Source organism: Excalfactoria chinensis, chromosome 8 (assembly GCF_039878825.1).
Source record: "Excalfactoria chinensis isolate bCotChi1 chromosome 8, bCotChi1.hap2, whole genome shotgun sequence".
Taxonomy (NCBI): Eukaryota; Metazoa; Chordata; class Aves; order Galliformes; family Phasianidae; genus Excalfactoria; species Excalfactoria chinensis.
The window spans coordinates 14183993-14207885 of NC_092832.1; the positions used below are offsets into that span (position 1 = coordinate 14183993).

The 23893-nt window shown below is 49.1% G+C and overlaps 4 protein-coding genes across 7 annotated transcripts in view; 1 reads left to right on the plus strand and 3 right to left on the minus strand.

Annotated features, from left to right (window-relative positions):
- The window catches only part of SMG7 (SMG7 nonsense mediated mRNA decay factor), a 43828-nt gene extending 37928 nt beyond the window's left edge, over window positions 1-5900 (plus strand). For all 3 annotated transcript variants that reach the window (XM_072343033.1, XM_072343032.1, XM_072343031.1), the window contains 5 exons: window positions 1108-1188; window positions 1772-1931; window positions 2833-3003; window positions 3106-3254; window positions 3739-5900. In XM_072343033.1, coding sequence (XP_072199134.1) covers window positions 1108-1188; window positions 1772-1931; window positions 2833-3003; window positions 3106-3254; window positions 3739-3852 — 675 coding nt within the window. In that variant the 3' untranslated portion in view covers window positions 3853-5900. The remainder of the gene's footprint in view (window positions 1-1107; window positions 1189-1771; window positions 1932-2832; window positions 3004-3105; window positions 3255-3738) is intronic.
- Window positions 5901-6279: 379 nt separating this feature from the next.
- Window positions 6280-13465, minus strand: NCF2 (neutrophil cytosolic factor 2). Of its 2 annotated transcripts, XM_072343293.1 has the most exons (15): window positions 13059-13465; window positions 12898-12980; window positions 12627-12735; window positions 11876-12010; window positions 11667-11774; window positions 10939-10998; window positions 10421-10464; window positions 10081-10222; window positions 9345-9407; window positions 8805-8880; window positions 7838-7881; window positions 7287-7438; window positions 7104-7215; window positions 6798-6954; window positions 6280-6510 (listed from the first exon to the last, which is right to left on the minus strand). In XM_072343293.1, the coding sequence occupies exons 1-15, from the start codon at window positions 13233-13235 to the stop codon at window positions 6413-6415; spliced, it is 1560 nt and encodes a 519-aa protein (XP_072199394.1). In that variant the 5' UTR covers window positions 13236-13465; the 3' UTR covers window positions 6280-6412. The 2 variants fall into 2 exon arrangements, with proteins under 2 accessions (XP_072199394.1, XP_072199393.1); XM_072343292.1 differs by having other exon boundaries at window positions 6398-6510; window positions 12898-13363.
- Window positions 13466-14348: 883 nt separating this feature from the next.
- Window positions 14349-20001, minus strand: ARPC5 (actin related protein 2/3 complex subunit 5). Its single transcript, XM_072343130.1, has 4 exons — window positions 19787-20001; window positions 19539-19610; window positions 17600-17776; window positions 14349-15410 (listed from the first exon to the last, which is right to left on the minus strand). The coding sequence occupies exons 1-4, from the start codon at window positions 19928-19930 to the stop codon at window positions 15348-15350; spliced, it is 456 nt and encodes a 151-aa protein (XP_072199231.1). The 5' UTR covers window positions 19931-20001; the 3' UTR covers window positions 14349-15347.
- A 469-nt stretch (window positions 20002-20470) lies between these two features.
- APOBEC4 (apolipoprotein B mRNA editing enzyme catalytic polypeptide like 4) lies at window positions 20471-21484 on the minus strand. The gene has a single exon (XM_072343128.1). The coding sequence runs from the start codon at window positions 21482-21484 to the stop codon at window positions 20471-20473; it is 1014 nt and encodes a 337-aa protein (XP_072199229.1).
- Between the last annotated feature and the right edge of the window lie 2409 nt (window positions 21485-23893).

Genomic DNA, 23893 nt, shown 5'->3' on the forward strand with positions numbered 1-23893 from the left:
TTGCTGTTGTCTACTAATAGCTGCTTCTTCAACAGCTTCCTTTGAAGCTCTTACAATTGCTGTCTGCTGACAAACAGAAGGAAATACTTCTGTGTGCAAGCTGTGTGCATATGTGGAGTGTGAATTTGTCTACCTTTTATAATGTGTTTTCAAAGTAATGAGTTGTCACTTTGAAAATCTAACAAGCCTGGAGCTCCTTGCCAAGGAAACAAGGTTTTTTGTCTCAGGCTTGCAGGATGAAATACTGTGGGTGTAATAAACTTGGTTTTAACTGCAATTTTACTGATTCTGTGACTTCAGTGATCCTGATCCTAAATTCAGTGGTGTTCGTTGTCTGCCAACCAAGCTTCAGAGTGTCGCTGTGATTTGTGCTTTGGTGATAACCAATTTCTTCCCCAAATAGGCTTGTTTCATTGTCTGTATTTTATTTCTTTACTACCTAATGATAATAAGAGCTGAAGAATGAAGCTGAAAAATATTAAGCTGCAAGTCACAGCTGTGTGGGAGGTGTTGATGATGGAATGTAGATAAAAAGGCCGTGATATCTTAACATGGAACCTAGAGAAGCTTTGGGATCTCTGTTGTAAATATTGGTGCTTTTCAGCTTCAGTCATTTTTAATGAAAATCAGAGAGGCTTGTGCTGTTTAATAGGATTAAATTCCCAGCTAACCTTACTGTCTGTGTACAAGAATATTCAAAACTGAAAAATACTCTGTCAGTGAATAGCAACATACAAGGGTCTCATCAGGTGTGGGTGAGCTCTCATGTCACTGGAAAGCATCTTGTCTCATGTACACAGCCATAGGTTTGGTAGCTTTGATAGCAATGTCCCCTGTAGATGTGTCAAGCCCAAAGGCACTTAAGATTTTAAAAGCTGTTCTGTTAGTGGGGTTTGCTTAAGGCTCTCAGCTGTCCCAGTTGATTTTAGGTAATAATTAGAGTTAGTGAGGAAACTTGTCATCTTCTGTTTTAGTTTGGTCATCCCATCTTCCAGGGTGCCGAGGTTGAAATACAAGAGACCTTAAACGTTTATGACCGAATATATTTTGGTAGTTCTTCATAGCTTTGAATGTTAACTACTCTTCTTCCATTTTTGGTTTTTGAAGAAGTCTCTGTTAGAGAAACCATCTGAACTGATGTCTCAGTCGTCATCTTTCCTGTCCCTCAGTGGCTTTTCTCTTAATCAGGTACGTGATGACCAAAGTTGGAAGCCTTTATGCTGTTCAAACTTGCCTTTAAGTTACTTTGTGTGGGCATATCCTTTGGTACAAATAATAGCAAGCACAAAGGAGACCCACATGCCTAATTTTAGTCTGTGTGAGCAAGTTTCTTTGCCTTCTACTGTTTTTGAAAATCAATTATCCTCGAAATTCATCCTAGTTACAGTTGAGCAGATGTTCTATTGAGTCTCCTTGAGTTCCTGGGGTGCTTTCAGTGGAATCACTGAGAGAAAGAGTTCATCTCCAAGCTATGTGTCATGGTGTTTCTTTATTCTGGACTATTGAAATGCTGCTTCTCTTCCAAGGAACCAAACAGGGTCTTCTGCATGGAAGCATGAAAAAAACGATGAAGGCATTGCAATCCAACAGAAGAAATTGGTCCTGATTCAGAATGTGTTGGACTTTATTAAATAAAATGTGCAAAAGAGATTCTGAGGAATGAGAAAGATGTTAGAAAAGTGTTTTAATCTGTAATTGCTTCATCTGTGCGGTCTGTTTCACAAATAATCTTGTACTCAAGCTCTTGCTTTTTGATTTCTTTGCTTTGCAGGAAAGATATCCAAATAACAGTATGTTTAATGAGGTATATGGGAAAAATATGAATACCAGCACAAAAACAGAGGTCACCCCTTCAGTTGCCCATCAGGAGACTTCACTATATTCTCTCTTTGAAGGGACCCCGTGGTCTCCATCCCTTCCAGCCAGCTCAGGTAATCCTGGCGTGAATGTCTCTTAAGACTTTAAGAGAAGTGGAGTTAATTCTGAACCTACTGCAAGTTAATTGTAACTAAAAATCTTTTACAAGGTCTGAAGATTTCTGTTTATCTTTATATATCCTCTGACATGTGATGGGATTCTGTCTTATAGTGTAAGAACACAGATTTTAGTTGAAGTAGTTGAGAGGGATGAAAGTTGCAAGGAGTGTTAAATCCTGAAATCTCTTCAACTTAGATTCCTCACATGTACCTGGGAGTAGAACTTATAACTGCTGTAGATGAAATGGAAGGAGCTGCAAGGAGCTTCTGTTCTAGAGAGGTTTATGGCAGGACATGGTTTTAGCTTTTAAGCTTTCTCTTCTCCTCCTCATTTGTGAGTGCATAGTTTCCTGCCACCCTGCTCTGCTGTGTTCTGTTTAGGCATCATCACTCTCCTGCCTGCCCACACTCCCGTGTCAGTCTCCTCCTTTGCTTGGTATTCAGTTCTGGTCTGAATTACTCTCAGATTCCCAAAAACACAAAACTTTCAAATTCAAGTTGTGAACTTGAAACTCCTTGAGATCTAAACTTATTTTGCATTGGCATGTGAAGCTTACTGATGGGATTTGTATTGTTTGGGTTGAGAAAAGGTGTTCAAAAAACTTGGGGAAAGCTTAATCTGTTAGCCAGCCCTCTTGAGGTTTTTCTGCTAAGTGCATGTATGTATTAAACAGTCATTCTGGTTTTTTTATATGCACAAACATTTCCACTTAGAATTTAGGAGTTTGCATTACACTTGTTTAAAGGAAGGGATGAAAACAGACCTTGGTGATGGCAGAATTGGCAGCAGCACTGAGGAAGTCAAAATGAGGAAGCTCCTCATCTTCACCTTTTTTCTCTTCCTTCTAACCATTAGATCACTCGACACCAGCCAGCCAGTCTCCTCACTCCTCCAACCCCAGCAGCTTGCCAAGCTCCCCTCCAACCCATAATCACAATTCTGTTCCCTTCTCCAACTTTGGACCTATTGGGACTCCAGACAACAGAGACAGAAGAATTGCAGACCGCTGGAAAACAGATAAGCCAGGCAAGTGCTGCATTCCAGGCCTGGGAGAAGCCAGCTGTTGGCATTTGTTTTGCAATGGTTTTTGCCAGATTTGTTTGAATTTGACTCTTCTCCCCATTTTAGCAATGGGAGGGTTTGGTCTGGACTACCTCCCAGCCACGTCATCATCCTCAGAGAGCAGCTGGCACCAGACCAGTGCTCCCAGTGGCACCTGGGCAGCCCAGGGCCCCGCCATGGAGGACTCCTCAGCTGTGCTCATGGAGAGCCTAAAGGTACGTTGAACTGAAGCTGTGCTCAGGGGTTGGGTGCTTGCCTTTGGAACGGCTATGGTGTTATGGGATTCACAGTGTCTGAGACCTTGAAGGTTTCTTCCTGCAGGTGCATCAGCAGTGTGGGAGGTGTGACCAGTGCTAGGAGATGTCACAGTTTTTCAGTTCCTGCCATTCTAGAATATTTTGTGGAACGAGAGCAGGTTGGCAGAACTGGAAGAAATAACAATTGCTTTGACTAGTCTAAAATTAGTAATTGTTAATGTGGGGTGGATTTTTCCATTCCACGAGGGTTCTGAAGAGAAGGGTAATCTTCAAGGGGAGCCTCTCTTCAGAAGGCTTTCTTTTGAAGTCTGGGTAACTTTCATGACAGGACAGATATGAGTTACAAAGGGAAGAGAGCATACAGAACAGTTTCTACTTTCTCACCTGAAAGAAAAGGTCTGCCCTAAACCAGGAGGTGTTAGTGTTGACTGTTTGTTTTTAGTCCATCTGGTCCAGTTCCATGATGCACCCTGGACCCTCAGCCCTGGAGCAGCTGTTAATGCAGCAGAAGCAGAAGCAGCAACGTGGACAAGGCGCCATGAACCCACCGCATTGAGAACAAGGTGGCAACCCTTGCAAACCAAGGCTCCATAAACCATGGCATGTTGGGTTTGCAGGACTGGCCCACACAGTCCTGTGCAGGTGGCAGCCCTCTCTTCTGTTCCTTGCTGTCAGGAGGGCGTAAGTGCTCCACCAACCCACTGAGTGTGCACAAAATGTCTGCAGTGCAAGAAAACAACATCAGGAACTCTCCCAATCCCTGGGCCCTCTGGAGGGAGAGAGGAACTGCTGTTTGTCTCACTCAGTAACCTGATATCACCGCCTCTCACCTTCTCCATCATGCATGTCCCCAGCCACATGGGAAGCAAAAGCTGAGAACGAAGGGCAGATGGGAGAAGCTAATGAGAACTTCTCAATCTTTTTTCCTCTCTTTGGGGATATAAAATAGGAATCCATTAATGATTGCTTTGCTGACTGAGAATGTAGTTGAAATTACTCCTAAACATCTTTATTACTATCTCAGTAGTAAGATCACACTGAATTCTTCCGTACACAGGTGTGCTTTGTAGTCAGTGTGTAGCAGTGAAAGCCCCAGCTGCTGCTCCGGTCAGAGGTGGTTGGTGACAAGGTGGGGCTCTATCTCCTGGGCTAGCGAAGGAGTTTCATGAAGGAGAGTCTGGCACTTGACACCACTTCACCTTTCACTCAAAGGCTTTGGCCAGCCCGTGGGTGGGTTAGAGGCTCCAGCATGAAATGCCCTCCTCTCAGTAGGTGTTTGAGCTATAGCGGATGACATGGGGCATTGCAGCACTCTGCTGGACAAGCAGGTCAACTGCTATGGGGTTTTAAATTAATGTTTGATTCCTGTACATTTTACTGTAGCAAAGTGGCTAGCCCCAAAAAGGGCAGGGCTGCTCTGTGCATTCACAGCCTGACTCATTTTAATAGGTAGGTAGAAAGCTTTCAGTGTTTTTCATTTTGTTTTTCTTTCTCTCCCCATCCTTCCATCTTTGCTGGATGCTTGTAGTTTTATTGCCAATGTGCAACATCTTGCAGGAAGTAATCAGTTGTCCAGCAGGACTGGGTAAGGATGACACTCAGCCTGGACAGCGTGGAGTGTACAAACCCCACAGGCATACACCAGCTCTGCAGAAAACCATCCCCCGCCCTCCCAGCAGCAGCAGCAGCCCTCAACTTTCAGTTCTAGAAGGAGATCTGAGGTGCCACAGACACGCGTGTGTAACCCACGCACGGAAGAAGCATAGTGCTGTTCGCATATGAATAAGGTGCAGAAGGGATAAGAAAATGTTTTATTTGCTATTTATTGGGGGGGGAAAAGGAAGACTGGAAATGTCATTAAAGGAAAGGACAGCGTTTTTTGTTAGGTTTCCCAGGGAAGCTACGGAAACAATCTCAATGTCCATTTGCTGTGTTTAGCAGTAGGGGTTTGTGTGAGGATTCAGGGCTGTAAGTCAGCTGCAAAGCAAAGCACATGCAGGAGCCTAAATGACACTGGAGTCTGGGCTGCCCCAAAGAACATAAAAAGGGAAAACTGAGGCCCAGTACCCTTCGAAGGGTGTGAGCAGCTCCCCTACGTTCTCCACCTTAGCAACATCACTGTTCTTTGTTGCATTTCAAAGATGTATTTCCTTTTAAAAAGTCCAAAAAGTGAAGTTTCCACCCAATGCTAATATTGATTCAGCCCCCAACCCACCCCACCCTGCCCCCCTTCCCCACACCTACCCCAGCCCCCTCAGTTTGTGTATTGAGCTGTGCACCCCGGCAGCTGCGACATTCCAGTGTTTGAACTGCCGCTGACTCTTGCACCCTCAGCGAGCTGACCCAGGTTCACCACCTCACTCCTGGCAGTGCCAGGTCCCAGCGCACCGCTCCACTTGTGCATGAGAACCCGGTGTCAGGAACACGGCCGGCTCTCGGCTGGGACTCCCATCCTGCCCTCCGGTGCCTGGGGGAGCGAGGGAAGGGACCCCAACAGAAACTGGTTTGTGTCGTAAGCTTTTTTTGTGTTATTTGTCTGTCTGTGCAAGAACTGCAGCTGCTGAAATCAGCTTTGCCTTTAATTAAACCATGTTCTCTTCATCCAGGTCTGTGTGGTCACGTTTATTTCCCCCCCATGTAACTCAGCTGCGGGCTTTGAAAAACACAGTTTTTCAGACTGCAGTGATCATCTGGTTCCAACCCCCTGCTATGTGCAGGGTCGCCAACCAGCAGACCAGGCTGCCCAGAGCCACATCCAGCCTGGCCTTGAATGCCTGCAGGGATGGGGCATCCACAGCCTCCTTGGGCTAGAGGCTGATTTACCCTGCAGAAGCTCTGCCCAAGGCAGGTCATTGTGATAGAGCTGCTGCTACCAAGCCTGGTGCTAAGCATAGTCCTTGGCACTGACTGTACTTCTAACAGGGAGACTGCTAGCAACTTTTGTTTTCAGTACGTGTTTTATACATAGCAACACAAAAGGTAACACACAAAACAAAGCCTTTAATACATGTAGCAGTAATATTTTAGGTCTTTTCAGATGCAGTAATTAACATGGGAAATTCTTAGTTGCAACACTTATTCTTAATTTCTTTCAGTCTCCTTAAGCTCTTCTGAAATCACATTTCTGGGTCTTTAGTGTTACCATCTCGAACAAAAGCAGAGGGGAAGATGCCTATCTTGCCATTGCATTGCCCTTCCAACCAGTCTTCGTTCACTGCAAGATAAAATTGACACCGTTTTTGTCACCTTAGGGATGTGCAGGAGCACGATTACCCTCTTGTGTTGCAGGCAGGCCTCAGGTCAACACGTTAAGATCATCTGCAGGTAAATAGCCTTGTGGAGAGGATGCAAACCTTCTCAGCCCGTTTTCCACCTGAAGGTGGCAAACTGCAGTTTGCAGGAGCAGCAATAGATCAGCACAGGCTGCTGCAGGTGTTTGGCACCTCAGAGCCAGGCCCACGCTCTCCCTCCCATCTCCCAGAGTGGCAGGAGCACCGTTACCTTTGGATAAAACAAGTATCACGTCTCCTGCCTGAAATTCCAAGTCTTCGGGCTGGGTGGCCTCATAACTGTACTGTGCTACCACTTGGCTTGGTCCTGTCTCTGCTGTTGCCTTCCGTGTCTCCTCTGGTTTGCTGTCAGGTAAAAATCCCTCTCCCTAGGACAGAATAGAAGCTGGTGAAGTCACCCTGTGGCTTCCGCTTTGTTCCGGAACATGGCAGATAAGCTCTGCTTAGGCTTCAGCCTCTGCCTTTGAGCCCCTTGCCGGCACCAGTAGAAGAGCTGGTCGCTGCTGCTGCCACCCACCTCTGTGCAGTCGCACCACACTGTCAGGCACTGATCCTTGCTGTGGTTCCAAGCTGCCTCCAGGTTCTGCATGCTCAGAGTCACCAGCTCTCCACTAGCTGCAGACTTGTACCTGGGCACCAGAAGACACAGGTAAGGGGACAGCCACGAAGACTTGACTCCTGCAGCATTGACAGTTCTCACCTCAGCATTGTGTGCTCAGGTTGCAGCTCCAGCTTGTCACAAATCAGGCCCAGGAGCTCCTTGTAGGACAGGTCTGGTTTGACTTGCATGGCAACCGTGTATTTGTAATGCACCTTGAGAATATAGGGCTTGGGGACAGCTGGTTCCATTTCCTGCAGGTGGTGAATTGGGGCATCAGGCTTCTCTCTGCTCTCGCAGCACAGGGAGCTTGGCTATGGGCAGGGAAAGGAACTGGAGCATAAGACTGCTGAGTGACAGCTGAGCTCATGGAACCTTCTTACTGAATGTTGGCAGCCCTCAATACTTCTGGAGCAGCCACCAAAGCCATGTTGCACACGTGGCTGGTTACCTGCCCTGGGTTTGGCCTGGGAGTGAATGCACTGGGCATCTAGTGACCGTGGTGTGGCTTCCCAGTGACTGAGCTGAAGGTGTGCCCCAACCCCTCTGCACTTGTTCTCATTTGGGATTGTTGCTTCTCCTGGAAGAGACCTCCCAAGCTGTATGTAATGTGGATCTGGGCTCTGCCTTCCCAACACAGCACGAAGTCTTACCTTATTGGCTTCTCTCTGCTGCATTGCTGTAACAGGAATGAAGTCTGAGGAGGAAGGAAAAGATGGGTCAACAAGCGGAGCAGTGCAAGCTTTACTGCTGTGGGCATAAATGTGTTTCCAGATCCTCTCAGCCCTTCTCTTCAACACCCACTGTTATCTGCAGCAGCACCGGGCAGCCCTAGAGCCAGCTGTGGCTGCCCAAACAGATCAGTATCAGCTACAGCAAGGTTCTTCTGTGGGGTTCCTCAGTGACCACAGAGAAAAGAGGCTCGGGCTCTGCCTTGCCCGCTGTTGTTTCAGGCGGTCGCTGTGCTCACATTGTAGGGCCTGTTCAGTGTTTGTAGAGATTGCAGCTTTAGGTGGGATGCCTTTCCTCTGTGGGCTTTGATGTTACCAACACAGTTGCAAGCGTAAACAACAATGTATCTTGCTCTCTGTCATATGGCTGCGTCTGGCAGCTAATGACCTCAAATACAGGACTTTGCAGACAAAACAAGAGCCCTAAGCCACACTTTTAGCTGGCGGTGCCCCGCCTCGGTTTGCAGCACCTTCTGCCTGGTCACACTCAGGCAGCTGCATGGCCCTGGAACCACCAGCCCTGCCCCAGGTGCTGAGAAGCACCAGCAGCACATCTCCTTCCCAGAGCAGTCATAGCTCCCAGCTGCCCTGCTGTATGGAGCAGCCTGTAATGCATGTTCTGCTCTGGGACTTACGCAAGCTGGGTCACTTGTCCTGTTGTTTTCCCCAGGCCCTTTTTCCCATTAGCTGCTGCCCTAATTAAGAGCAAAACGGGGACCTCGAGCTTTGTTTTTGTTCCACCCTCAGTGCTGCAGCTGCAATATCGCCTCCTGTTTTAAAGCCCACACTCCAAAAGAGGCAGAGATGACCCCCAACCCTGGTTCTCCATATCACACAGTATACAAGATACACCCTACAGTTCCCCCATCCCTCCCCTCCATACACTGACCTGGTGCTGGCCGCCGGGGCCTTGGAGCAGTGCTGCTGGGTGGCTCAGGGATGTCGGGCTCGGGAGGGGCCTCCTCCTGTGCCGGTGGGAAAAGGACAGCGCTGGCAGTCAGCATCCCCAGGGGAGCAGCACAGCCCCGGAGTGCTGCTGCCTTGGGGATCCCCTCCTGCCATTCGAGGCAGGAGTCCTGGAGCTGAGTTCTGCCTGCTGTCCATTGATTTGGGGTGGAACAGGGCAGTTCTGGCCTCTATGAGAGCAAACCCATTTAGGAGGCAGTGTCTGATGAGAACGTCCAAAGCTGTTTTGTTGAGGTGCATTTGGAGTTTTGAACCGGGTAGGGTAAATTCACTACCCCTTCACCTCCCCAGTGCTACCACCTCCTTCCCCAGGGGTCCTCAGTACAGTGTCTGCACAGATTTTGCAGGCTCTGAGCTTATGCTGAGATAGCCATAAGCCAGGAGTCCCACAACATTGTAAGGGAGAGAGATTTGCAGGCATGGATCCTGCTGGGTGATCTATGTGGTTTCCTGGGCTCCTTACCTGGACATGCAGCTTGTGCTGGAGCTCCATGGGCTCAAGGAAGTTGCAGGGGACAATCCCTTTCTGCAGGGAAGAGACAAGGGGAAGAGATGTGGTGGGAAACAGCCTATTGAGTGTTGCTGGGACCCAGGTTAGCTGCTGCACAACCGATGGGTTTTGCTGAATGATAGAATGTGTGCCTCCGGTGGTGCAGCGGTAGAATTCCCGTTTGCAACACCAGGGGGCCCGGGTTCGAATCCCCCTCTGTGGAGCAGGGGGTAGAAGTGCCGCTCTGCTACACAGAGGGCTCGAATCCCGGGAGTTGGACTCGATGATCTCTAAGGTCCCTTCCAACTCGCACAATACTATGATACTATGATATGATAATGGCCTGGGTTGAAAAGGACCTTAAAGATCATCTAGTTTCAAGCCCTGTGAATAGCCTTAGATCATCATTGAAATGAATAGTCCACCCTCCAGGAGATTGAAGATAAGGGAATGATTTCTCTGTGGTACCCCAAGATGGGCAGCATGGGTGAACCAGCTCACTTAATTGCCTTGAGCATGTGTGGTCAGGCAAGCAAAATAGCACATCTGGTCCCTGCCTGATAGGAGCAACAGGAGCAGGACACCAGGAGGTTGCCTCTACCAGCTCATACTCATCTGCCTCTCAAATAGGGGATGCAAAGAAACTGGGTTCAGAAACCCCTGCCAGACCTCCGTAAAACTCTCACTTGTGCCAGGCAAACCCCCCTACCTTCCCATTGAACATCACTGTAGCCCAGTTGTCCTTCTCTTTCTTCAGGACAAAGACGATGTTTCCTGGCAGGACCTGCAGCTCCTCAGCAGTTTCAGGGATGAACTCATACAGGACGCGGTGTGGCTGCCCTTCAAGAGCCCTGGGAATCGAAGCCAGCATCGTGTCAGGAGCAGGGGGTGATGCTGCTGTTCTACCTCATAGGGGGGCCTAAGCTCTGCTCCTTTGTTTCTCTCCTCCTTTCCCCCCACTGGTTCTGAGCACTCAGCTGGATGGTGCAGGACATGGTTGCACCAGGCTGCACGTGTTCGCAATGCTGCTAATGTTTCATCCAACCTACCTGAGGATTTCTGGTGTCTTGGGCCTGGGTGGAGGCCCAGAGGCCTGTGAACAAGACAGAAAGAAATCTGTCATAATCTGGAGGATTTGGGTTGCTTTTCAGAAATGTCCTGCAGTTCTTTCCCATGCCTGTTGTCCTCCCTCTGTGGGTCCCTCCTTCTCACGCTGGTATCAGGTCATCAGTTTCCTTCTCCACTCAGCCCTTATTAATCTCATGGGAAGGTTTTTCACCTCCCCGAGCTCCCTACCAAAGCCACCACCCCATGATGGGGGCATGGGGTGCATTCTGAAGGCCTAGCTTCCCCATAACCTCAGCTCAGACATGAGTGGGATTGGGCTGTGACCTCTGGCAAAGAAAGCAGCTGGGATGTGGGAGCAGCTTCTTCCTTACCCTGGCCATGCTAGGAAGCCTGGCATGGTGACACTGCTCTGTGTCACCACTGTCACCCAAACATCCCCTTCCCTGCGTATGCTTGAAGCTCTTTGCACCACGTGGACTGCAGGGGATTGGTTCCTTACCTGTGGTTGGAGGGGAGCAAATCCTGAAAAACTATCCTTGTCCACCACGGATGCCACCACCTACAGCCAAATGAAGACATGCTGTGACTTGGTGCTTTCCTTAGACCTCTGATCTCTGACATCCACTGTCCTCCTTTGCTGCCATCCAAGTCAACCTCCTTGGGTGTGGATGCTCTGGGTTTGCTTTCCCTGGCAGCACTGGCACTGGGGTGTCCATTCTGTTTCCCAGGACCTGAGCTTGAGGGTGCACCTGGGTGCATGAACCTTGCACAGTAACGTGGGAGAAGCCCTGCTCAACTGTTTGAGCTGCTTCATGCTGAGCAGAGGCAGTACTGCTGTGGTTAATTGCAGGTGTCAGATTTTAAGTAGTTCCTTTTATTTTTCTTTGTTTCTTTTCCTTTTTTCCCTTGTTCACCAAAGATCTTGGCTTGGTTTGAAGCTCCAGTGGGACTTTCCTATCTCACCACTGAGTGACCATCCCTCACTTCTCACTAGGGAAACTGAAAATGGGCCGTGCTGAGCCACACAGACAGAAGGGTATTTCTGTGAGCTTAACTCTGCTGTTCCCACATAGTGCTGGTGCCTGCAGCATCCCCAAGGTGTGGACCAGCTTTGCATCCCTGCACTCAGTAAGCACAGCTCAGTGCTTGGTGGCTGCAAGGCAGAGAGGGCGATCAGCATGTCTCTTCAGCCCGCAGATGTGGCTTGCATTAACGCTCCTTTCTTACCATGGCTTTTCCCAGGTAGTCTTTCTTCTCCAGCTGAGCAACTTGCTTTTCATTTGGTCGAAACAGCTTCCCTGTGGGAATTGCCACTGGCTCATAGAGCTGCTGCTTCTGTAGCAGGGAGAAATCATTAAGGTTGGAAAAGACTTTTAAGGTCGCCTAGTCATGGCCCACCATAGGCAGGCACTGTGCTGAGACCTGCTGCTCCTCACCAGGATGGCTTCTATTGCCCTGTCAATCTTGTTGTGCTGGGGCTCGCTCTTCGAGCTCATTGCCAGCGTCAGGTGCTCCTCAGCTTTCTTCCAGTCCTCCATGGTGGCATACACCAGCGCGATGTTGTAAAGGATCTGCAGAGGGATGGGAGCAAGGAAATGATCTCTTAGAGGCACTACACCCTTGCTGTGGGTGTTTTTTGCTACCCTAATGACACCCTTGGGTCACACTAGCTCTCTATCCCCAGCCTGGTGTGCCTGATTTTTTTTGTGAGGCATGAGTCATTGAATCCTTCATGTTGGAAAAGACCTCTTAGATCACCATCCCCACCGTGCTCACTAACCATGTCCCTCAATGCCACATCTCCACAGTACTTGGACACCTCCAGGGATGGTGACTGCAACACCTCCTTGAGCAGCTTTGCCACTGCATCACCACTCTTTTGAAGGAGAAATGTTCCTAATACACAACCTGAATCTCCCCCAGCGCAATTTGAGGCCATTCCCTCTCATCCTATCACTGTTACCAGGAGCAGAGGCCGACCCCACCTCACCACAGCCTCCTTTCAGGCTCCTCTTCTCCACACCCCCCCATCCCATTCCCTCAGCTGCTTCCCATCACGCTGTGCTCCACACCCCACTCAATTCCTTCTCTGGACATGAAGACCCCATTGAAAAACCATTGGGTGCATTTCCCCTGGATTCTGTTGAGCCAGTGAACAAGACTGAAACACTATTTGGTTTCTCTCACCTCACAAGCGAAGAGCCTGTAGCGCAGCCCCAGGATCTTGTAGTCAATGAGCTGGTTGCCTCGCAGCTGGGCCAGAGCCTCCTTGAAATCCTTCATGGCCATTTCATGGCTGGGAAGGAGAGGACGAGGTTAGGCCTCCACCTCCTTGTGATGGTGTTCTGATACCCCGCATAAGCACTTCACCTCAAGGCTGAATCCCTGGTATCCCACACTGCCAAAGGCCAACAGCTGAACGAGGGGTAAAACTAAGGTGCTGAAGCCTTGCACTCACTTGTGTCTCTTGTAGAAGACAGTTCCCCGTTGGAAGTAGGCCACGGCCAGGTGCTTGTCACAGCTGATGCTCTGGGTGAATGCCTGTAGGGAGCGGGGCAAGAGGATTGAGAAGGGAGAATTGGGCGACATCTCCCTGCAGCACTGTGAGCTGTGCCTTACCTCCTCTGCCTCAGCCAGCTGCCCCAGAACCAGGTGGATGCAGCCCATGTTGAAGCAGATTTTGGCCGGTGGGTTCTGGACGGCGGTGAAGGCCTTCAGGGCTGCTCCCCACTCCTTGCCATCTGCTGCACACACCCCCTCTTGCCACAGCCGGATGGTCTCCACCAGCGACATCATGCAGTGCAGGATGCGGTGTGCCCAGCTGTGTTGGGGGCTCGCCTGCCCAGACTTCCCTGCAGTGTGTGTCTTCCTTGTCCAGCCCCTCCCGGCTGCACGTCTGCCTTCCCACAGCCTGCCTGGTGTCACAAACCCACCAGGAAGTGGCCTCGGTGGCGTCAGAGCGGCACGGCCCTGAGATGGGGAAGTGGAGGTGCCCTGCCTCTACAGGCAGGCTTCCACTCCGGGCCGTTCCTGCATTGCATCACGTCCTCCTTGGGTTGTGCTTCTGGGGGCTTTGTGTGGGGGTTGTCTGAATAGAATAATGTGGATGTTAACATCTGTGGGATGAGCTTCTTGGAACACGAGGAGAGCTGAGAGCTGGCAGGAACGGCACAGGACTGCCTGAAATGCAGTGAGCGTGCAACGATCACCTCTAAGTTTGCACTGCAACAATACGCATCGTTTCATCATCTTTACTGGAGTGAAGGCACAAAAAGAGCCCAGATCAGCACCTCCTTATGTCCCACATCTGCATCTCCACACATGATGCTGTTCTGGGGGCAGATGGGTGAGCAGGGCCATGTGATGTGTGCACAGCGTGCTAATGAGCTCACTGCCTCTTCCCATTTCACTCAGCAGTAGTCAGCAGGAAAGAGGCCTTCCCTCAGCTCCGCACTCCTACCCCCTGCCTGCAGGCAGCCTCGTTTAGTGCATCCCTGAACAAACAGGCACAAAATGAACACATCCTTATAAAGGTTCCAAAATACTTCATAGGGGAATCTGGAGAACCTGAAGATTGCTCTTCCGCTGCCTTTGTTTGTCCGGTTCCACCTTGAGGGAGCTGGTCCACTGTGACTTGGCTTGGGACTTTCGCCCCCTGCAACAAGCCTGCAAGGTTACTGCTTTTCTCCTTTAGAGATGGCACATAGCATCAGTGGTTGGGACCAGTTACTCCATGGTTCAAGTCAAGTATTGCCATGACTTAAAGGAGAAACAGCTGCTAGGAAGCAAGTGTAGCAAGGTAAGTAATGGAAGGGAGAAGTTCTAGGGCTCGCTTTTTAACCTTGGTCAGCCCTCGTGTTCCTCTGCCTGTAGAATTCAAGTTAGCTTCAAGATATTTCAGAGTCCAGGTAAATATTCAGTGACGATTTATTTGTCTGGTTTTTATTACAAAAACAAACAAACCAACAAACAAAAAAAGCAGATATCAAAAAACAGCAAAGATTTCACAAGTCATCCAACCGTTTCACACAAACGGAACTGTTGTAAAATGGTCTCAGTCCTGGCCCTGACCTTCTGTGGTGAGCTGTGAGCTGGGATGCCCGGCACTTCCTTAATTCCTCTTTAAAATACTCCTCTTTATATTGGAACTTCTATTTGCCCACTTGCTAACGCACCGCGGTACAGCAGGGATGTCAACTGTCTGCTAACCCTTAAGACTACATCCCTTTTCTTCTCCTGTGTAGGATCTTGAGCTCCAGTGTAAAAGGACCTTTAAATTCTAGCATACGAAGTGTGAGGATGTACAGCTCCATCCTTGCTGTGACCTGCCTGCTGTGCACCCGGCCTCTGACTGATCACAGCACATCCGGAACAGGCCACAAGGTGTGAGGTTAAGGAAAATACCTGGCTTAATGGAATGATGATCGGTCAGAAGGAAGCTGCTCTTTTCTGTCCTACTCACTGCTGTAGGCTCAGAGGTTGACCAAAGGAAACATGGTCCAGTTACCAACATTAACAGCTGCCCCACTTGGCAGATCACTGCTTGGCTAGCAAAAAGGATTAAGACATTGCCCTACGCCCCTCAGCACTTGTGTGGAAAGTCAGGCCCAAATCTGCCATAATTATACACCATTACAAATCACCCTAAATATGCTGTAAATGTAGCTATGCGTGTCACTGAAATGCTCGAGTACCAAAGAGTCCTGTTAGAAATAAAATTGCACCTTCATAGTTTTCCAGAGTTTAACAAAAAGAGATCACGATATGCATTACTTGTCAGGTATGAAAGAAGCAGCGAGAAGGCAAGCTGAGAGACAGGCGCTGCCCACAGGGCAGCAATGGCATTTGGTTGGGTTTTGCACCAGCATTTCCCACACCACGGAGAGCAAACAGCCATTGGTTGCTGAGTTAAACCGTTTTCCTGGCAGTCAAAACACGGACGATAGACCCAACTCCACCAGCAGCCAGCGCCTGAGGAGAGAAACATGGCAGTGAGCAGTCAGTCAACGTGGTTGCAGACCCAAACAGCTGCTGCTGGGAAAGGTTTCCCCGCTGTATTCAAATAAGCACCTTCCAGCATCTCACACTCAGAACAACACACTTAGCACCCAGAGTGGCAGGGAAGCATTGCTACGTTCATTTTAGGGACAGCAAGTGAACACACTTTTGTTTCTCTGCATAACTAAGGTGCAAATTTGGCTTCCCTCAAGGAAGGAAATTCTATTTCCATCCCCTTGAGCCACTATGTTGAACTACTTTGTTTGCCCCAGTCTGACTAAAAAAACGTATAAATAAATCGAACTATAAATGCAGAATCATGACTTGAGGAATCAGAAGAATGAGGAAGAGCAAGAGAATTCTGAACGTGCAGGACAGGGCACTCCTCACTGCAGGAAATGCAGCACTTGGCTGCTGGCACTCTGTGGCTATAGGCAACTCCGAGCTTTCAGAAGGGACAGGTGAGGAAGGAGGGGAGGTGTTCCCTCTCTATCATGAGAGGAATAGGGTGCCCATCAAGAATGGCCACAAGCAAATCGAAAGCTTACAGGTGGGAGTTAAGAGATCAAGGAAACACAGGGAGCAAGAAGAAAATGCACAGGCAAAGGAAGCAGGAACAGGTACCCTGGGAGGAGTATAGGGATGCTGCTGGACTGTGTACAGATGGGGTCAGGATGGCTGAGGCCCAACTGGAACTGGGCTTGGGAATGGACACAAAGAACGAGTTCTACAGGTACATCAACCAGGAACACAGATGGTGTCCCTTAGAGGTCAGTACTGGAACTGGTGTTCTTTATTATCTTCATCAGTAGCATCAATAGTGGGATCAAATGTGCCCTCAGCAAGTGACACCAAGCTGTGTGGTGCAGTCAACATGCCAAGGGATGGGATGTTGTTCAGAGAGACCTAGACAGGCTGAGCAGCGAACTAGGAGAACCTCATGGAGCTCAACAAATCCAAGTGCAAGTTTTGCACCTGGGTCATGACAACCCCCGCTGTTAGTGCAAGTTGGTGGATAAAGGATAGAGCACAGCCGTGATGAAAATGACTCGGGGGGCTGTAGGGAAACTGTTAGGTCATGGCATGAATTGGTGATTGAGCACCAGGTGAAGGGGTGTGGCTGGGCCAGGGAACACAAGCAAACTGTTTGCACCTGTGCTTCCCATGTGACCAGAAGGGGTGGGCCCATGGTGGATCCACCCTGGGCTCATATAAGGGCCAGCCATGGAAGGGTGAGCATCTCTTGGGCCTGCTTTGCTTCCTAAGGAGTGCTGTGTACTCAGAGACTTTTCCACCAGTTGGGTGAGTTTAACTCTTCTTTCTTTATATGGCTGTTGTCCTACCTGCAGATTCTTTGCCTGCTATCACTAAAAACCCGTCTGAAACAATTTTGCTTCTTTGTGAGCCAAAGAGGGGTACTGGTCAATGGCAGCTGGATGTGAGCCGGCAATGTGCCCTTGCAGCCCAGGAAGTCAACTGTATCCTGGGCTGCATCAAAAGCAACATGGCCAGCAGGTTGAGGGAGGTGATCCTGCCTCTCTACTCTATGCTGGTGAGACCTTACCTGTAGTACTGGATCTAGATGTGGAGTCCCTGGTACAGGAGAGACATGCTCCTGCTGGAGCACATCAGAGAAGGGCTATAGAAAGGACCTAAGGAATGGAACCCTCCTCTGTGAGAGTGGGCTGAGAGCTGGGGCTGTTCAGCATGGAGAGGAAAAGGCTCTGGGGAGACTAAGAGCAGCTCCTCAGTATCTAAAAGAGGACTGTAAGAAAAAAGAAAACACTTCTTAGCAGGATCTGTTTTAACAGGACAAGAGGAAATAGTTTCTAACTAAGAGGGGAGGTCTAGATTTGGTATAAGGAAGTTCTTATGATAAGGCAATGAGACCCTGATGCAGGTTGCCCAGAGATACAGTGGGTGCCCCGTCTCTAGAGACACCCACTAGAGTCCACCCTTAGTGGACACAGCGCTGATAGAGCTGTGGGTGTCCCTGTTAAGTGCAGGGGAGGTGCAGCAGATGGCTTTTATTAGAGGCCTCTTCCAACTCAAGTGATTCCATAAACCTATTTTGGTTTGACCCTGCTCAGTTGGGTGCACCCAGGACCCAAGAACCTATTCCCACAAACAACCCAGGGGAAGAGCACATCCTATACACACACCTTCTCATGCCACTGCAGCAGCACAGCACTGCTGTTGTCAGAGGGGCTCTCAAAGCCTTTGTAGATGTACTTCATTAGCAGATCAACACCATTCTTATCCAGGGACTGGACTGCCTTCTCAATATCGTTGGCTTTGAATGAGATGAGGACCTTCAGGACAATACTTTCTGCACGATCCTGTCAATAGGTGAGAAAGGCAGAAACATTTTATTCTGCATCCAAGCATCAGTCACCTCCTGAACAAGTAGCCCTTTATTTCTTTACTAATTCTGAAATACATCTGAATAGAGCAGTTTGCACACGAATCTTGTGATACTCATATAACGAATTCTGCCTTTCAATGCTGAATAGTATAATGGAGTTCAGTGAGTTTGCTCTGCTCCACATTTTTCTGCCTCTCTGCTCGATGCAATTTCTCATCCATTAAATGAGGTTAGTGCTAAATATTAACTTACATATTGAAAATCAAGTTCTGACAAGTGCCAAGGTAAGGACTGAGTACTTGGCTGGCCTCGTTTGTTACCAGAGCCCTTCCCATACTTTTGCCCTGTTTAACAAGACACAATTACACTCTATGGAAGTGACACTGACCAACCTAAACCGGAAGGAGAAACTGCTGTAAGTCACGTTCTTGCAGAACAGTCAGCTCCTGTCCCAGGCACAGAGGTCTCAATCTGGCAGTGTTAATGATATTATGCATTAATGACCATTTGCAAGTCAGTTGGGATGTCATTTCAGGCCCAGGAGTTAGTGAGGCATGATTACAGCTTCAGATTAGCCACGTAATCAGCAGAAAGTGACTGCTCCTGTTTATCCATCACTAACTGAGGGAGGATGAAAGGAAAGAGGTCTCAAGCTTGTGAGAGTTGTGAATAATTCCATTACACAAATACTTCCAGCAGCTTCCTCTTGCATTATGGATACTTAGTTTCCTTACTTAAAGTTTCACAGTCACTTGACTTCTCACATCAGAGCTCTGAGCAAAGCTTAAGTCACATAAGGATGACTAAACGTTTAGTGAAAAATGAAGTCAGCTGCTGTGCCCCTTTGTGCTGTACTGTTAAGAACCTCAATATAGATCTAACAGAAACAAGTCATTCATGTAGATAAAGCCGGTCACACTTCTAGACAGCAGTATCAGCAACAAACACCTGGTGGTTCTTTGTAAAAGCCCTCAGGAAAGCTAAGGCTTGGGGAGAATCCTCCACCAGTGGCCTGCTGATGTCAGAGCAGCACAACACCGAGCTGTGGGGCTCTGCTCAGCACCTCCTCCTGTCTGCCTGTTCCTCTCGCCACTGCAATCATGAATGACTCAAGATGTATTCTGGGGAGATACAGAAGTCTATGCATGCAGCGTGTTCCCGTGTTCTGTCAGGGGAGTGCTCATGACGTCTGAGGTTCTAATGGCTTCAATTTGATTGGCTGTGATAACCACCAGTTCTTCCTTTTTTGTAGGCCCAGGTCTGACTTGTGCTAGCAGTTTCCTCTGTTAGTGTTGACTGTGGTTGTGGTTCTGTGGCTGTTTGGTGCTGAGCAAGGCTAAGTGCAGTGGGGAAGCTGCCCTGAGGAACCTGACCTGCAGCAGGGGTGGGTGGTGATGTGCTGGGCAGGCCTAGGTACAGCATGTACAGCAAGGGGCAGACAGCCTGGCCCAACACCCAGCTTAAAGGCAGAGCAGGCTGTGAGCACCTGATGGAGCTGTGGGTGTCCAACAGCTGTGGGTGTTGGACCAGGGAGCCTTTATGGATCCTTTCCAACTCAAACCGTTCAGTGACTCTAAAAAGACACACAGACGCGTCTGAGCTGCGGTTTTCAGATTAAGACTTGGGTTGGAGATCGGGGCTGTTTGGATACAGGCACATCTCCCCAGCAGGCTGCCCGGCTTCCCCATAGCGCTTACAGAAACAGGAAGGCTCGCCTAAGGAAGCGCTGAGCTCACCTTCACGGCTTGGTTCTTCGTGTTGATGGGCGGGTTCTTCAGAGCCGCCTGCAGCGCGGCCATCATGTTCCCTGTGCCGGGGGTTAAGGAGCAGCAGCCAGCAGCGCTCCGTCGGCACCCAGCCGTGCAGTGGACGCCCACCCGCGGCCCGTCGGAACCGGCTCGCTTCCCACCGGCCCGTTCTTCTCATCCCGTCCGCCATCGTTTCCTTCCCCCACCCCTCCTCTCACCCCGCCGACGGAAGGATATTGCCTGAGGCACGAATCCACCTCGCCTTCATCGGGCCCCGCTTGCCCGTCGCCTCCATCCTCCTCGTCCACGAACTTGTTCTCGTCATACTCGTCCACGTCCACCCGTCGGAAGCGGGCGGATGACACGGTGTGCTTGGCCATGGCCGCCCGCTCGCTGCCACCTCCGCGCTGCGCCGCCCCGCCCGTCCCCGGGCGCAGGCGCCTGCCGTCGGCAACTCTGCGCAGGCGCGCTGCGGGGCCCCCTCTCGCGGCGTGCTACGTCTGTACAGCCCGGCTGCGCTCCTATTGACAACAGGTTGTCCCCAACCTGAACCTCCCCTGGTGCAACTTAAGGCCATCGTCTCCTTTTAGCCGGGAGCAGAGGCCGACCCCACCTCACCGCAGCCTCCTTTCAGGCAGCTGGCAAAGGCGATGAGGTCTCCCCGGAGCTCCTTCTTCCCCATCCCATTCCCTCAGCTGCTCCCCATCGCACCATGCTCCACACCCCGCACAGCTCCATACCCTTCTCTATCCACTATCCATGGCCTCAGTGCCTTCCTTGCCCAAGAACTGAAGACAACACTCGTACCATTATCCTCACAATCAGTTATCTCTCAAGTTCCACGCTTGTTCCCTGGATTGCCATTCAATAGAAGCAATATCAGCATGGGGTTTTTGGCTGCTTGTGCTCTTTAGGTTCTGTCACCTTTGCTGTCGGTTCCTGCTGGCTCCGGGATTACAGCTTTCATTGATTAACCCCTTTGGCATTTTTAAGTGCCTTACAACGTTTATAGGTCTGGGGTGGAGATGTTCCCTCTGGGATGGCAGAAACAAGCCTGGGAAAAGCACCAAGTGGCTTTGAGACATGGGATGTGGCAGTCTGCCCTTTGTTGCTGGTAAAGGCTGCTGGAAGGCAGGGTGAGGAGAAGAAAAGGCCTTTGGGTTTTGGTGCACAGCAGGCTCTCTGTGTGTTGCTTGTGGAAATGCTCTCCTACTGTAGGTCTTTGCTCCTCTTAAGTTGTTAATTTGACGTGGATTCTGTCCATCTGATAAGGTTCCTGGCAGCGAAGCTGGACACATTGACTCTGGGATGCTATGCACGAAGTTAGAGAGGAGGTGGTACCGAGTCCCCATGGACAGGGGTTGCAGAGTGACCCATGGCCACAGGCTGGCCAGGCTGCGCAGGGCTTGGCGGTTCCATGTGGCCGTGGGGAAGCTGTCCTCAATGTGGTAAAGCTGGGAGAAGTAGAGGCAGAGCATGGTTTCTGGGTGCTGCTGCAAGAATCTGTAGATGTTACTTATGCAGCAGTGGTAAGCCTCATTACAAGGAGAGTAATTTGAATAGAGGGTGATGCAGCCAATGTTTCCATAGGTGTGTATCACTGCATCCAGATAACCGTCCGCCTCAAACAGCATGGATTCCGGGTGCCTGTCCTGCTCAGCACAGCTGGTGGCGTGGCCTTTTTGGACTACGGTGCCAGAGAAGCTCCTCAGTTCATAGAAGAGAAGGTGGTGGATTTGTGTCTGTGCTGTGGTTCTGTATGGGAACCCAAAGGCCCTGAGAAACTCTGCATAAGGAACTCTTGCTTCTTCACCTGTCCGTATGTGGTAGGGACACTTAGCACAGATTTGGCTCTGTGTCTGCCAGCGATAAGGCTTTACCACAGTCCCCTGGTTGGTCAGATATTCTTGGAACATTTTCTGTCCTGGGTTCATGTTCTGTTAGGAATCTCCCTGTTTATGTGCTGTAGAGCTGATGGTCCTGAATAATAAAATGAAAGCAGTTTTGCAATGTAATCCTCTGATTGCTTTTCCACATCAACTGCAAAAATTACATTAGGACAGCCTCTTCCAAAAGGTAGTGAAACGCCTAGCCTGGATTGGAATGTTGATTTATAACACAGAGAACAAACCTTTCTTGCTGCCTGGAAGCTGTTCTGAGTTTACAAACCAGTCTTTTTTATGCTGAAAACACAAGGCAAATATATTTATCTGGCTTCTGTCCTCTTACCCCAGCCAGGGGTAAGAGGATGTATGGTGAAAACAGCCCTACTTTACTTTTCCAGTGATAGCAGGTGAGGTTTTTTTGCCATCTGACAGAACAAATAAATACCAACCAAAGGAGAAAAGAATAAAGGTATAATTACCATCCCAGCAGCTCCAGCTCAGGGCTGTGTATAAGATATAGTAAATATCTTATTTCCTCCACTGGCTTTTTAAGATGGTTCAGTTTCCACACCAGCGAATATTGCAAGCTTTCTTGTCCAAGCTGCTTGATGAAACTCACTACTTCTTGCTGTGGTTTGGCAGCTCAGCCGCAGAAGGATCTTTCCCTTTGCTCCACTTGTGCTAGGGACAGCAGGCAGGTTCCTTTGGCTGTGTACAGGTGCCCAGTGCTAGGAGACGGCAATACAAACAGGATTTTCTCCAGCCACCTGCAGTGGTTAAGTTGCTGTTCTTTGCCTGTCAAGATTTGTTTCCTGCCTTATTAAGCTTCCTTTGTTTCTTTAGTGCTGCTTTGATACAAGTTTTTTACAACTGAGAAATGGACCTTGTTCCAATGAATACGTTCCTAAATTTGATTCTAGGTCACTTATTTCTGTGTGTCCCTGCCAGGTGAGCAGAGATCTCCTGTTTTACTTCTACTTTTATTTGAAGGCAGCAGCGTTGCCCCTGCCTTTACGCCCCTTGGCTGAGGCTGTAACTGAAGCAACCAGCAGGCTGTTCCTTGAGCAAGCTGCAGGTGCTTGCTTTGCATGTGCAGGGCTCCAGATGAGCGCAGACATGAATTTAGTGTGGATGGGCAGCTTTTGAGGCAGAGAATTGCTTTTCCTCCCTGTCACTTTAATTGAGACACCCACCATCCCTAGATTCAGTTCAATTCTGTCACTGCTTTTCTGGATTTATATATATATATTTTTCCCATCTGCATGTTTTATTTATTACACCTTGCTTTTGCTTCTGCATCCCACACTGTGTTGTCCCCTGTCAGTATTTCATTTTCTTCTTAAATTACTAGTGATTCATTTGCTTTGTTTTCCACTCCTGACTCTGTGCCAACACCCATCTGTTTTCCTGTCTGGGGAGGGGGGGGGGGGGGGCTCTTTCCTGATCCGGGCTATTGTTCTGTTCTCATTCAGATTACCTCTAAAGATTGGCTTCCTGACATCAAGAATGCTGCTTTTGTCATTTTTGATGTTTCCATACAATTTTTGATGCCGACGATGACTGTGCTCTCCTGGAGGTCGCTTCCCTTCGAAAAGCTACACGGCCGTAGCAAGGCTCTACTTGCTGTCCCTGCTGGCGGAGCTGGGTGGCCGCACGGTGGCAATATTGCACACCAGAGGTGGATCGCGTTTGGGGCTTGTTAATTCAGTTTCATGGCATTTAAAGGAATGCCGCCAGAGAGACCTATACTTTTACATCTCTCTCTATTACTTGTATTTTTTCGTTTATTTTCCTTGGTGATTTGGCCAGATCCATACCTAGCAAGCTTTCCATCTTTCACCTAATAGTGCTGCATCCTTATCTGGTGACAGCCAGATCCCACAGTACCCCGTTTGCTGGGTTGGTTCAGACAGCGCTTGCAAGACCGAGTGCATTCCTGTGCGAGCTGCGAGGTGGTCTTATAACACCACCTTTAACTGATGGATGGATGCCTGTACATGTGGATGTGCATTAAGCAGCTAATGGGAGCACGCATCACTCAGCTGTCATGCAGGAAAAAAGTGCTGTTTCCAAGCACAATTATATTTAATAATATCAAACAGTTCTTTAGCATTAGTCACCTTCAAAAGAGTTTATAAATCTGACCAAAAGGTTAAAATATAGGCTGGTGCAAATGGCTTTCTCTGTGCTATTTCTGCTGCTTAGTGTTACTTAGATCCTGTGCAGGACAAGCTGTATAAGTGGCTTCTGGCTTTCAGGGTACCACCAGGAACTTAAAACATATGTTAAGGAATGGAAGATGATCCTGTCCCCCCTCCAGAAACGTAATGGGGAGATAAGGATGTAATTATCATTAAAGAAGTCTTTTCATTTATTACTAAAATGCAGTCATCTCTGGGGCAGAGGGCAGTAGCTGTTTTATGGCGCTCCACAACGCAGCATAAATGTTCACAGGAG